Raw genomic sequence first — 14,203 nt, forward strand, 5'->3', positions numbered from 1 at the left:
CCCAGGTAAAACCAGTGTTCAGCATAACATTAACTTGCTCTGTCCAGAGATTGTACGATTGAGGTCTTACCCTATACCTTAAAACTTAGGGAGCAAAGTAGAGGATGAAATTAAGACTAACCGCAAGGCCCACCAAATGTGAGTTTGGTAAGGCGACTGTAGAGTACCTAGGGCATGTTATTGGACAAGGGTGCATGAAACCAATACCGGGAAAGATTAAATCCATATTGGAAGCACCTCCACCTACCGCTAAAAAAGAAGTCCGTTCTTTCCTAGGCTTATCGGGCTATTACCGCAGGTTTATCCCTGATTATGCTACAATAGCAGCCCCATTAACAGAACTCACTAAGAAGACCGCCATGAACAAAGTAAAGTATGAGAGGAAGCATCAAGAAGCATTCGATAACCCTGCTGCAAGGGGTCACCTTGACGTGGTGGCGGGGCTTGAAGCGTGGTTGGCGGTGCCACCTACTTTGGAGGCATGCCTACCTTTGCAGGGTTCGGTATTTGTCAGCCACATTGACCAAGCACCCCCTACATCACTGGTGGAGGAGGCCTATTGGTGATGTTAGTCCCTGCCCATTTGCCATCTAGGGCGGGACTGTTGTCTCCCCACGTGTTTGCCATGCGTGGCGTCCCGTAATGCTGGGAGACGGGAGTCCTGGAGGTTAAGCGACGCTGTGTACACTGCGCCCTGCAGCTAGCAATACACCTCTTTCTGCAGCTAGCAATACACCCCTTATTCTGGCTAGACGGGTGGCCTGGTTGGGCCTGACCAGGTCAATCGGCTGGTCACTGGCTAACCACCTAGGCTAGTCACCTAGTGGCTTTAGGGTCAAGTGGGCACTGGAGGACCTGGTGGCTCCTATCGTCCTGGAGTCACCCTTGCCAGGGTCCCTTGGTGGATACCTGTGTATACTCTCGTGCTACCTCTGGGGTCGCCAGTGGTGTTTATCCCTGGCATATGACCTCCCCTTGTTGGACTCCGTGGTGGGTGGAGGGGTGGGGGAATGAAGTTGATGCAAAATAATATGGGTGACAAACAAAAAAATGTTGATGACACTGCCACTGTCCCAGGAAGTTCTCCAGACTGCTCCACCCTCATAGCCACTCTACAGCCTTTCCAGGCCACTGGTGACTTTCCTCCTTTGCCCCAGCGTTCAACTGGGACTAGGAGGAGGCCACGTCTGGTTGGTTCGGCTGTCGAGTTCGGCTCAGATGATACTATGCCTGAGCATTTTGCCAAGTATCTGGTGCTCAGATCCTCCACAGGTGGATCTGTGCTGGATACTGATATATTTGAGTTACACTGTAACATTATTTCGGCATGTGGCAGAGGACCCCGAATAACCTCACAGGGCGATGGAAGCATCCTTATAGAAGTATCGTCTCCTGAAGAGAGCTTAAGATTATTGAATTTGACCTCAGCTTCTGGATCAGAGGTTTCCTGCACTCCACACAGTACATTTAATCAAAGTAAAGGAGTGATTTTTTCGCGTGATCTCCTTCGATTCTCGTAGGTCAGGTTGTTGGAGGAACTGCAGGCTTCAGGCATGGTGAAAGTTGAACGCCTCCAGAAGAAGATCGACGGTATTTTAACCCGACTCCTACATTGTTCCTAACATTCGACAGATTGACACTGCCTACATCTGTGAAGCTCGCTTGGCTGTCACTTCCTGTGAAGCCATATGTGCTGACCCCAAGGCGGTGTTTCCACTGTCAGGGATATGGCCATGTCAGCAAATTTTGCCGCCGTGCACAGGCTGGACTTCCTGGTATTTGTGTTTCTTGTGGTGGATCAAGCCATTCCAACGACTGTACAGGACCAATTAAATGCTATCACTGTGGAGGTCCTCATGCTGTCTCATCAAAAAATTGCCCAAGATTCTGCCTTGAAAAGGAGATCTTATTCATTCGTACACGTGAGAGGGTTTCATTTCCTGTAGCCAAAAGGAGAGCCCACACACTCCTCTTTCAGCCGGGAATTACCTATGCTTCTGCCCTTTCTAGAACATCAATGCGACTCCCTGTATCTCGGAGGCAGCCTCGACCCACTCCAGTACCCACAACTTCCACTCACTATATGCAGAATGCTGTCCCCAAGGTTAGTACTGCAGGTAAGAATGATGTTTTCCCAACTGCTACTCTGACTGTTTCCGCTCCCACTTCGGTGACTGACGACTTGCACACTTCTGTGGTGGTGGCAGATGTCCACGTTGATCGGACTTCTCCCGTTGTAGCCACTATGCCCGAGACTCCATCTGCACCTGGTAAACGTCACCGTTGCTCGTCAGAGTCCTCTGATTCTGAAGACCGGCCACCTAAGGTCTCTGTTGTTGACCCTTCTGTTAACACCTCTCCTGTTCCCTCTCTTCCTAAGGTTACAGTTAGGGAGCCCACTCCTCCACCTGCTTCGAAGCCTTTGGCTTCGGCTTAGGTGAGTTCTGGGGCGGGCTCCTCGTCGGCTGTCCGGCCCTCACTGAGTGGGGAGGGCAGGAAGCCATCACCCTCTCGGTCTTCAGAGTCTTTAGATCCTGAGAGGGCTCGGTCGCTTGCTGCTGAGAGGTCTGACAAGGCAGAAACTGGAGCTCATGGTCCGCCTGTGAACCAGTCCCAGCCCGAAGAGGATATTGGGCGGACCCTTAGTGCTTCGGATCCAACACTCACGATGTCACCTTCACAGGGTTCTGACCCTGTACAGTCCACTTCCACATCTGGAACTTCTAGTGGTGCCACTGGCCGCCCTGCACTACCAAGGGCTCCATCCAGGCCACCTTCCAAGCAGGCTGGTGCACCACCTCGAAAGAGGAGTACTCGCACTCCAAATGAAGCGCCAAAGCTGGGTGCAGTGCAGTTGGCTGATCCTGCTACTTCCTCTCGTCACGATGAGGGGGGGACGATAGCGGGGATTGCGGGGAAGAGGAAGCAGCATTTGGCTGCTTCACCTCCCTCAAATCAAAAGAAGCAGTCAACTACTATCACTAAGACGCCATTAGTATCCTATGCTGGTGGCTCTAGGCAAGTGTCCCGTCTTCCAAAGCCGAAAGCTGGCCCTGTAGCCAGCCCTAAGAAGACATAACGTTCTTAATCCTGCAGTGGAACTGTAGGGGTTTGCGAGGGAACTGGGAGGAGCTACAGCTGCTCCTTAAGGAGATGCAGCCATCCTGCATCTGTTTGCAGGAGACTATGTTAGGTGACAGTTATATTTCCCTACCAAGGGGCTATGCCGGTATCTTTTCTCTCTCTGACCCTGCAGGAGGCCATCGGGGTGGTTGTGCCATCTTCTGCCATTCTGATGTGCCCTTCACTTCAATTCCCCTGCGGTCCCCCTTGCAGGCTGTGGCCATTCGGCTGCACCTGGGAAGGAGGTACACTGTGTGCAATGTATATTTGCCCCCTAGTGCTGTGATTGTTCGTGAGGATCTTGAGGGTCTGATTCGCCAGCTACCTCGACCTTTTCTCCTCCTTGGTGATCTGAATGGACGACATCCCTTGTGGGGGGATGTTCTTTCTGATGCTCGGGGAAATATGTTGGTATCGGTAGTGGAGGATATGGATCTTTGTGTCCTCAACACAGGGGACCCTACCCACCTGTATGTTCAGACGGGTACTCTGTCGGTTATCGACCTTACTCTGTCCTCCCCTGACTGTGCCTTGGATTTTTTGTGGAGTGTCTGTAATGATCTCCATGGTAGTGATCATTACCCAGTCTGTGTTTCGACTACTGATGATCCTCCAGTCCCTCGGGTTCCCCGTTGGCGCTTAGACAGGGCAGATTGGGATCTTTTCAGTGACCTTAGTGCTACACATTTGCCAGTGGCTTCTTTTATGTGTGTTGATAGTGCAGTGTCATATTTTACCTCCGTTCTTTACCAGGTTTGAGGGCAATTCCAAAAACGACTGGTTCGTTTGCTCGTAGGCCAGTGCCCTGGTGGAACAGTGAGTGTGCTGCAGCCCGCAAGGCCTGCAGGGCTGCGTACTCCCGATATCGAGCTCACAGGCAGAGTAATTTTTTAAAATTACAATTTCAACGGGCTCGTGCAAAGTACCGATGGACCTTAAAGAATGCCCGACGTACTTCTTGGGCAAGATATGTATCTTCCATCAATTCCTCCACTCCTATATCCCAGGTCTGGAAATGGGTACGTAAGATTCAGGGGAAATATTCTCCATCTTCCCCTCCTGTGCTCAAAGTTAGAGATGCCTTGGTGTCAGAAGCTAAGGAATTAGCCATAGCCTTTGCTGTTCAGTTTTCTTCTGTCTCCGGGCGAGATCCATCTGCACCATATTTTGATGATCGTGCACGTCAGGAGAGGAGTGGGCTAAATTTTCAATCTCAGGGAGGAGAGGTATATAATGCTTTGTTTTCTCAGCGGGAGCTACAGGCTGCTTTGGCATCTTGTAAGGACACTGTTCCAGGACATGATGGCATCCATTATGCTATGATTCGTCATCTAAAGGAGGGAGCCTTGGGTTTTCTGTTAGATCTATCTATCTATCTATAGCCCGACGCCCTAATCCCGCAAAGGGTGGCCGCAGACAAAACGCCTCCAAGTCACTCTGTCACCCACCATTTGACTCCCCTCCCCCCAACTCACCCCTCCCTCCCTCATATACCTCTCAACTCCATCCCTCCACCTCATCCTCGGTCTACCCCTCCCTCTCCCTCCCTCCACCTCACCTACATACACCCTCTTAGTCAGTCTTTCATTCTCCATTCTCTCCACATGTCCAAACCACCTCAGTGTATTTCTCCTAATCTTTTCAACCACATCCACATCTACTCCACAACGTTCCTTCACTTCTTCATTCGTCAACCTGTCCCTCCACGTCACTCCACATGCTCCTCTCAAATAACTCATTTCCACTGCTCTCACTCTTGACTTGTTCCCCTCTTGCAATGTCCATGCCTCGCTTCCATACGTCAGGGTAGGGATCACAATACCATCATGCAGTGACTTCTTAACTTCCATACTCACCTCCCTATTTCTCATCATTGCTTTCAGTGTACCAACAACCTTTCTTCCCTGCTGTACCCTTTCACGTACTTCATCCCCCAAAGTTCCATCCTTACTCATCACACTACCCAAGTACTTGAATGCACTCGCATTCTCCATATCCTCACCATCCAACCTCACTGCACACTCTGTGACTTCATTCCTCTCAAACACCATAACTTTACTTTTGTTTACATTAACTTTCAGCTTCCTCCTACCGCACACTGTCCCAAATTCATTCACCAAACCTTGCAACTCCCATTCATCTTCACTCAACAATACTGTATCATCAGCAAACAGCAACACCGGAAGCTTCCAAATCTCACCCTCATTCATTAGGGCCACCCCCACATCCACTGCCCTACCTTGTACCTCCTTTACAACCCCATCCATATATATATTAAACAGCCATGGAGACATTACACACCCCTGTTTCAGTCCCACATTGAGATCAAAGAACTCACTCAGCTCACCATCCACTCGCACCGTAGCCCTAGCTCCCTCGTACATACTCTTCACAGCACTCAACAATTTCCCCTCCACTCCATATATTCTTAATACCTTCCACATACCTTGTCTATCTATTCTGTCATAAGCTTTCTCCAAGTCCATGAAGGCAGCATACACTTTCCTTCCCTTCTCTAGATACTTCTCCACTAAACATCTTAGAACAAATATCTGATCTACACACCCTTTTCCCTTCCTAAATCCCCCTTGTTCTTCTCCAACTAGCTCCTCTGTCATATGCCTAACCCTATCAATGAGTATTCTACCATATATTTTACCAGTCACACTAAGAAGGCAAATACCCCTATGGTTACCACATACTTCTCTCTCCCTTTTCCTTTGTACAGAGGAACAATTATACCTGATTTCCAGTCCTCTGGAACCCTTCCCTCTTCCCAAGCCAATCTACACAACTTCCATATCCACTCCACAACAATCTCACCCCCATACCTAAGCATTTCACCACACACTCCATCAATTCCTGGGGCCTTTCCCAGCTTAATCTTCTTCATCGCTTCCACTACTTCCGACCTACTGATCTCTTCCTCCCTCCTCTCAACTCTTCTTCTCCCAGCCATTCCCCAACCACTTATACTCACACTGCTCTCACTCTCTACATTCAACAAATCCTCAAAGTGCTCCTTCCATCTCCTCAATTTCTCTCTCTTCTCCACCAACAATCTATTATTCCTATCTTTCACTCCCCTACTATTTCCCCTTTCACACTGCCTTACTTTCTTTACCTCCTTCCAAAACAATTTCTTACTCTCCCTCCATTTCACACTCAGATTCCTCCCAAACTCTTCATCCACTTTCTTCTTACTCTCCTTCACCAGTCTCTTAACCTCCCTTCTCCTGCTCACATATACCTCTCTCTTCTCTCTCTCATCTTCTCCTCTACCTCTACTCGCCAACCATTCACCATATGCCTTCTTCTTTTGTTCCACAGCTCGTTTCACCTCATCATTCCACCATGCTGTCCCTTGCACACCCTTGCATCTCCTCCTCACTCCACAAACCGACTCACACGCTGCGCTTATCTCTTCCATGAATATCTTACATACGTCTTCCACCCCTTCCATCTGCTCTAGCTCATACCTTCCCAATCTTTCTTCCACTATGCTCTTATACTCTGTCCTTTTCTCACTATCTTGCAATTTCTCCACTCTTCTCACAGGAGCTGCTTCCTCCTGTCTTCCCCTTCGCCTCCTCAACCACTTTCTTTGCAACTCTACCTTGGCCATCACTAAGTGATGGTCCGAGACTCCATTCCCCCACCCTCTCCACACCCTTGCATCCAACACTTGTCTTCTCATTCGCTCATCCACACACACGTAGTCTATCATTGCCTTTCGTTCAACAAGTTCACCATCCATCCTCCTCATTACTCTCCATGTATACCGGTGGATCATCTTATGACGAAAGTAGGTGTTGGCTATTGCCAACCCCTTACCAGCACATATGTCCACCAAAGCACTACCATTCCCATCTACTTCAGCTGGCACACCCCACTGACCAACCACTCCATCCACTCGTACATTCCCAACTTTGCCATTCATGTCTCCAATCAACAGCACTCTCTCGCTCCTCTCAAACTTGTCCATACATGCTTCTACTCTCGCCCAAAACTCATCTTTCACTCTTGCCACTCGATCCTCTGTTGGAGCATACACACATACAATCGGCCATGCTTGTATACCTACTTCCATCCTCACCCATACAATCCTTGCACCCACTGTTCCATACTCTCTTATATTCTCCTTCCACTTCTTGCTTATCATCAGACATACTCCCTCTCTTGCCCTCTCATTCTCACTGACTCCCGCACATATACCTACACCGTATTCCCATTCTCTCATCCTTTCACCTTTCCATTTAGTTTCAGTCAATCCACATATATCCACTTTTGCATCCTCAAGCACCTGGACAATCTCTCTCTCTTTCACTTCATCATTCACTCCTCTCACATTCCACGTTTCTACCCTCAGAATGTCCTTTGTCCGTTCCTTAGTCGTCAACGTATGGTCCGTCCAGGTCCGAGGCGCTTTATTAGTTCTTTTTTATGGGGTGGGGCACTAGCCCACCACCAACCCTTTTAGCCGCCTCGTACGACAAGCAGGGATACTGGGGAGTATTCTTGAAACTCCCCTACCCCCAGAATTTGGGAGGAGGGTGTGGTGCCTGCTAGCTGGCGTCTGGCGATAGTCCTCCCTATCCCAAAGCCTGGGAAGGACTTGAGTGTAGTTTCTGACTATCGCCCGATATCCCTGACTTCCTGTTTGTGCAAATTGTTTGAGAAGATGGTTAACGTCCGCCTTGTTTGGTTTTTGGAGAATGGGTTTTTTTTAACTCGGTCTCAATGCGGATTTAGAAAGATGAGATCGACAGTTGATAGTCTTCTACGTCTTGAGTCCTCCATTTGCTATGCTTTTGCTTCGAAGCAGCACCATTTCACGGTATTCTTTGACCTCGAGAAGGCATATGATACAGCTTGGAGGTATGGGATTATGTCATCCCTATACCGTTTTGGTCTCCGTGGTCAGCTACCCCTCTTGCTCAAGAGTTTCTTATCAGAGAGGAAGTTTCAATTGAGAGTGGGGTGTGAGCTTTCTCAAATATACACCCAAGAGGAGGGTGTGCCTCAGGGTAGCGTTTTGAGTGTTACATTGTTTGCTGTTGCTATCAATGGTATAGTTGGGGTTCTACCTCGAGAAGTACAAGGCTCCCTTTTTGTGGACGACTTCTCAATCTCCTTTGCTGCGTCCCGCATGTCTGTGGCAGAGCGTCGACTGCAGCTGGCCATAGATAAAGTCTCGGCTTGGGCTCAGGAGCGTGGCTTTCGTTTCTCTCCCTCTAAGACGACGGTTATGCATTTCTGCCGTGTTCGTGGGATGCACCCTGACCCAGATCTGTTTTTGAATGGCCAGAGGATTGCCTGTTCAGAGAAGGTTAAGTTTCTGGGCCTCATCTTTGATCCCCACCTCACCTGGGTCCCACACCTTCGAAGGGTTAAGACGTCTTGCCTTAAGGCATTAAATCTTATTAAGGTTTTAGCTCATACGACCTGGGGTGCAGACAGCCACTCCCTTCTCTTGCTCCATAAGGCTCTGGTGTTGTCCAAACTTGAGTATGGATGTGAGGTGTACTCATCAGCCACCCCTGCCCGGCTCTGTGTCTTGGATTCTGTGCATCACGCGGGCCTTCGTTTGGCTACTGGAGCATTCCGTACCTCCCCTATCCCAAGCTTACTTGTGACTGCGGAGGAGATGGGACTGGAGCTTCGACGTCAAGCCCATGTTGCTCGCTGCTGGTACAGGACCCAGCGTCTTCCACAGACACCCACTACTGCATGTATTTTGAGTCACACTCACTCCTCTTTTTTTACTCTCCATCTTCGATTCCCCCGTCCTTTTGGCTACAGGGCGAGGGATATTTTATCTTCCTTGGATCTCCGGCGGGGCCCAGTGCAGAGCATTGAGGTAAGTGAGATCCCTCCCTGGATGTTGCCTGAGGTGGAGGTTTGTTGCTTTCCAACCGCTCATAAGACTGTGACATCTGATCTGGTACTTCACACCCAGTTTTTTGCCCATGCCACTGTGCATTCAGGATCAGTGCCAGTTTTTACTGACGGTTCCAAGTCTGATGCTGGCGTTGGATATGGGGTCGTCTTCCCTGATTTTAGCCAATGGGGCAGTCTTACTTCATCTGCCTCTATTTTTACAGCAGAGCTGTCTGCAATCTTGATGGCTCTGCACATTATTTTACTGCATGAGGCTATGAATTTTACTATTTTTAGTGACTCCAGGGCAGCTTTGTCTGCCCTCGAAAATTTTAACTCTCCCCACCCCTTGGTTCTGAAGATTTTACATAAGCTCTATTATCATAAGTGTCGTGGCCGGAGGATTTCTTTTTGTTGGGTGCCAGCTCATGTGGATGTTTCGGGTAATGAGCGTGCTGATGAGGTGGCAAGGTTCGCGGCATCTCTTGTTGCTTCCCGCACACCTCTCCCTTTCAGAGATTATTTCCCACTAGTTAGGTCTGCTCTCCAAGCCTCCTGGCAGCGGGTTTGGGATTCTCTTCCTGTTCCCAACAAGCTCAGGGAGGTGCAGAAAGAGGTGGGCCCCCGGACATTTATGCCATCACCACGCTCGTGGGAGGTTATCGTTTCTCGTCTCAGAATCGGCCACACACGACTGACACATAGGCATCTTTTGGTGGGGGACCCTCCCCCTTTTTGTGATGATTGTCTTGTGCCTCTGACTGTGAGGCATCTTATGGTTGAGTGCCCCAGTCTGGGGGATGCTCGCCGTCGGTGTTTCTCCAGGTTTCGCTCAGGAGACGGGTTCTACCATCTCTCCTCCCTGTTGGAAGACGAAGCATGTGTGATGGGGGGTGCAAATTTCTCCTTTCTTGAGGAGGCTGGCTTCCTCAAGATGTTGTAGTTTTACTTTAATTTGTTTTAGTTTTGGTTGTTTTATGTCAGCATCTTTTATATTCTTATTTTATTTGTTTTATCGTTTTCTTTATCTTGCATCAAGACTTCACCTTTATTGATATTTCAATTATAATTCTTTTACGGCGGCAATGACCTTAGTTGTTAAGCCGCCACGCTCAATTTCTTCAATCAATCAATCAATCAACCAAGCATTCGATAAACTTAAAGGAGCACTCACAAGTGAACCTATACTTAAACTAGCGGACTGTACTAATCCATTTATTCTTTGCATAGATGCATCTGACACAGGACTGGGAGCAGTTCTTCTCCAAGAGCGTCACGAAGTGAAGTGGCCTGTGTGCTATGCCAGTAAGAATTTGTCTCGAGCCGAGCAGAGATACTGTGTAGTAGAGAAGGAGTTGCTGGCAGTCGTCTGCTCAACGAAGAAGTTTTATCAGTATCTCTACGGAAGAGAGTTTATACTGGAGACAGATCATCGCCCTCTTGCATATTTGGATACTGCAAAGGATTTAAACAGACGACTGATAAGATGCACTCTTAAACTCCAGGAATTTATCTTTACAGTAAACTACATCAAGGGAATTGATAAGGTTGGTGCAGATTTTTTAAGCCGCAGTATTTAATTGAGAAAAAAAAAAATCTTAAAGTTGGGTGGCATTGTTAGGAAACAAAATTGCCTGTTAATTAACAAGGTTTAGTAAGGAAAGTGTAATAAGATTGCCTAATAATTCTGAGACCTGAGACACTGACGGAACTTTGTTCATAGCAGCTCTGACTCCTCGAAAACTGTGTTCCGGAGGTATCGTCGGGATCTTAGCTCGAGACGAGGGCAGACGAGCACCAGCCAAAATCAGGGTGAGACTAGCAGCAGATCACAACGCCCTCGGATGCACCTCCCAGCCAGCCTTTCACCCTGGTTGACCCCAGTGTAGGAGGACTGGGAACCAGTGGATAAGGCCTATAGTGCATTGTGCTGGGGCACCCGGCGTGTGTGGGTGTGCGTTAGCGAGTGGTGACGGGGTGAATGCCACCATGAGTTTGAACTGTGTGGAGCCCTGGGCATTGTGTGGAAGCCCCGAGGATTGTGTGGAGGCCCCGAGGATGGTGTGGAGGCCCCGAGGATGGTGTGGAGGCCCCGAGGATGGTGTGGAGCCCAAAAACAGAACTCCGAGAATTTAAGTGTTTGCCTGGGAGTTGTGTATTGTTTGGGGTATTGAGTATTTTGGGTCCAGAAACATAAATGTTTAATATGTAAATTAACTCATTAATATATAAATACATTTATGTATCAAAGTTGCTTGACACTCTATTGCCTGCTGGTAGTAAGGTCGTATCCCCAAGAACCCTACTATTTGGCGCCCGAACAGGGACTAGCTTATTCAGTGTTGGGTAATGAGTGATTCTGAGCAATGGAAGTGCAGCGTAAAGTGGATGTTGGCCGTGAACTTGGACTTGACGATGAATAATTACATAAGTTTGTCACTGAGAGACTGCAGTGGGAGTGAGAAAAAGAAACAGCAGAACGTGAAGAAAGGAGGCAAGAAAGAGAACTGAAATGGGAGGAATTAAGGGTGCGTGAGTTAGAAGTAAGAGCCAAAACCTCTCCAGACGATACTGCAATTTCGTCGCAGTCTGAACTGATAAAGCTGCCTAAGTTGATTGTTTTTGATGAGAAACACGATAATATCGACGCATATTTCTCTGCTATGAACGCTTTGCAACGAGCGCAAAGTGGCCTAAGGACTTATGGGCAATAAGTCTTGCTTCACTTTTGCAGGGCAAAGCCTTAGACTTATATCACCACTTAGCTCCATCAGAGGCTGAGAAGTACAGTGAAGTGAAAGCAGCTTTGCTAAAGGGGTTTGACTGTTCTGCAGAGGGTTTTCGGATGAAGTTTCGACAGTGCATATTTAGTAAAGGTGAAAATGCTAGACAGTTGGCTGCTAGATTACGGAAATTACTTGAAAGGTGGCTAGAGTTAGCAGAGTGCCCAAAGGATTATAAGAATTTGGAGGATATTTTGTTGAGAGAACAATTTCTAGAGGCTTGTGATAAGGGATTGTGTATTTTTCGAGGAAGAGATCTTTTACGAATCTCGACAAAATGCTTGAAGCAGGTGACCGGTATATTGAAGCACACAGTGGACTTATGAACAAACCTTACCACAGAGTTCGTTAAACCAGCATACTTCGGATAACCGAGAAACTTCCAGTGTTCCTAAAGCTGCCACTAGAATTCAAGGATCCTGTTTCATATGCAACAAGTCAGGGCATAAAGCGAAGGACTGCTCTTCTTGACGTAATGTACAAGTTAAGCAATACAAGAAGGAACCAGCAGCTGCATCAGTGAGCAGCAGTGACCAGTGCCAGAGAGGTCGGGATTTCCAGTCATCGAAGAAAGCCGCAGCCTTTGTTGCAGTCGACCCTAAAGAATTAATGGATGAACAGGGGTGGACTGTACAGGATGGCGAAGGTTTTAAGGTTGTGTGTGGAGGTCCTGATGGAAGGTGCACATTGAATACGAGATTAGGAACGGTTGAAGGAACAACTGTGGAGGTTATGAGAGATCCAGGGTGCACTACTGTTTTAGTGAAGAAATCCTTGGTCCCTGAAAAGAACTTTACTGGGAAATATATGTGATAATGGCTAATTCCGAGGTGTATGCTTACCCCAAGGCAGAAATATACGTGGACACTCCATATTATGTGGGAAGGACAATAGCAGCGTGCTTGGAAAACCCACTGTATGATCTTATCATTGGAGAAATACCGGAAGCCACTCTTGGAGAAAAACATGAGATAGTAGAACCAGTAGTAAATTGTGCCGTGGCAACTTGAAGTCAGGCTACTAGACAAAAAAGAGTACCTAAAATAAAAGTGGCTGAAGTGACTAACCTGATGAAAAATACGACTCTGAAACAGGCTCAGGAAGAAGACATCTCATTAGGAAGGCTAAGGAGATATGCTGAGGAAGGAAGAATATTCAGGAGAGAAAAGAGAAACGAAATGTCCAGATACGTACAGAAACTGGGAATATTGTACAGGATAGTAGAAGTTAATGGTAATGTTTTTTGAGTTGGTAGTTCTGGTATCCTGTTGTCCTGCTATACTTTAATTGGCTCACTCGGGTATTATGGGAGGTCATTTAGGTATTGGGAAAACTCGTGACAGAGTAAAGGACAAGTTCTTCTGGCCGAGGATTTCTAGGGATGTGGAAAGGTATTGCAGATCGTGTGATGTATGCCAACGCACCACCGATAAGGGACGAGTTGGTAGAGCCAGGTTAGGAAAAATGCCTCTTTTTGGAGAACCCTTTGCTCGTGTGGCAGTAGACCTGGTAAGACCCATTGAACCTCACTCTTCTAACGGCTCACGGTATATTTTGACGGTGGTGGATTTTGCAACCAGGTATCCGGAGGCAGTGGCATTAAAAAACATCGATACCAGTAGTGTGGCAGAAGGCTTGGTCAGTATATTCAGCCGAATAGGTATCCCAAGGGAAGTATTGTCAGACAGAGAAACTCAGTTCACCTCCAAAATGATTAAGGAAGTGTTTAAACTCTTCTCCATACAACAATTCACAACGACTTCTTATCACGCAATGTGCAATGGACTCGTTGAAAAATTCAATGGAACATTTAAGATGTTGAGGAGGATGTGCAGTGAACAACCCAGGGAATGGCATAGATATATTGACCCACTACTTTTCGCCTACAGGGAGGTACCCCAGAAGAGTACAAAGTTCTCTCCGTTCGAACTAGTCTATGGACATACAGTACAAGGACTTTAATCTTTGCTGTATGATCTTTGGGAGGAGAGAGTTACTGAGCCAGAGATGAGGTCAGTGTATGAGTATGTGATTAACCTATGGGAAAGGTTGGAAAAAACCTGGAAGATGGCACTATCTGAACAAAAGTATGCAAAGGAGACGGCGAAACACTACTATGAAGTCACAACTTGGGACAAACGCCTGAAAGTAGGGGATGATGTTTTACTGTTATTGGCCACAGACAGTAACAAGTTACTCCTACAGTGGAAAGGGCCATATAAAGTGGTGGAATGTTCCAACAAGTTGAATTATATCATTGATGTAAATGGGATCTACGGGAAATTCCATATTAATATGCTTAAAAGACACTTCCAGAGGACACCCGAACTCCTGCAGCAGGCCGCTGTTGCTGTGTTGGAGTGTGAGGATGACAGACAGGGGGATTTCAGTGTGTTGCCAAGTACGTGCCAGAAGGA

The 14,203-nt window shown here is 47.6% G+C and overlaps 1 protein-coding gene across 1 annotated transcript; it reads left to right on the forward strand.

Moving 5' to 3' along the window:
- Positions 1-7,879: 7,879 nt before the first annotated feature.
- On the forward strand, positions 7,880-9,946 carry LOC145397385 (uncharacterized). The gene has a single exon (XM_080270498.1). It carries the CDS (start codon positions 7,880-7,882, stop codon positions 9,944-9,946), a length of 2,067 nt encoding a protein of 688 aa, XP_080126624.1.
- Positions 9,947-14,203: the final 4,257 nt, after the last annotated feature.

This window comes from Coenobita brevimanus, chromosome 1, assembly GCF_032717465.1.
Source record: "Coenobita brevimanus isolate Jiangsu-jjx chromosome 1, ASM3271746v2, whole genome shotgun sequence".
Classification (NCBI taxonomy): Eukaryota; Metazoa; Arthropoda; class Malacostraca; order Decapoda; family Coenobitidae; genus Coenobita; species Coenobita brevimanus.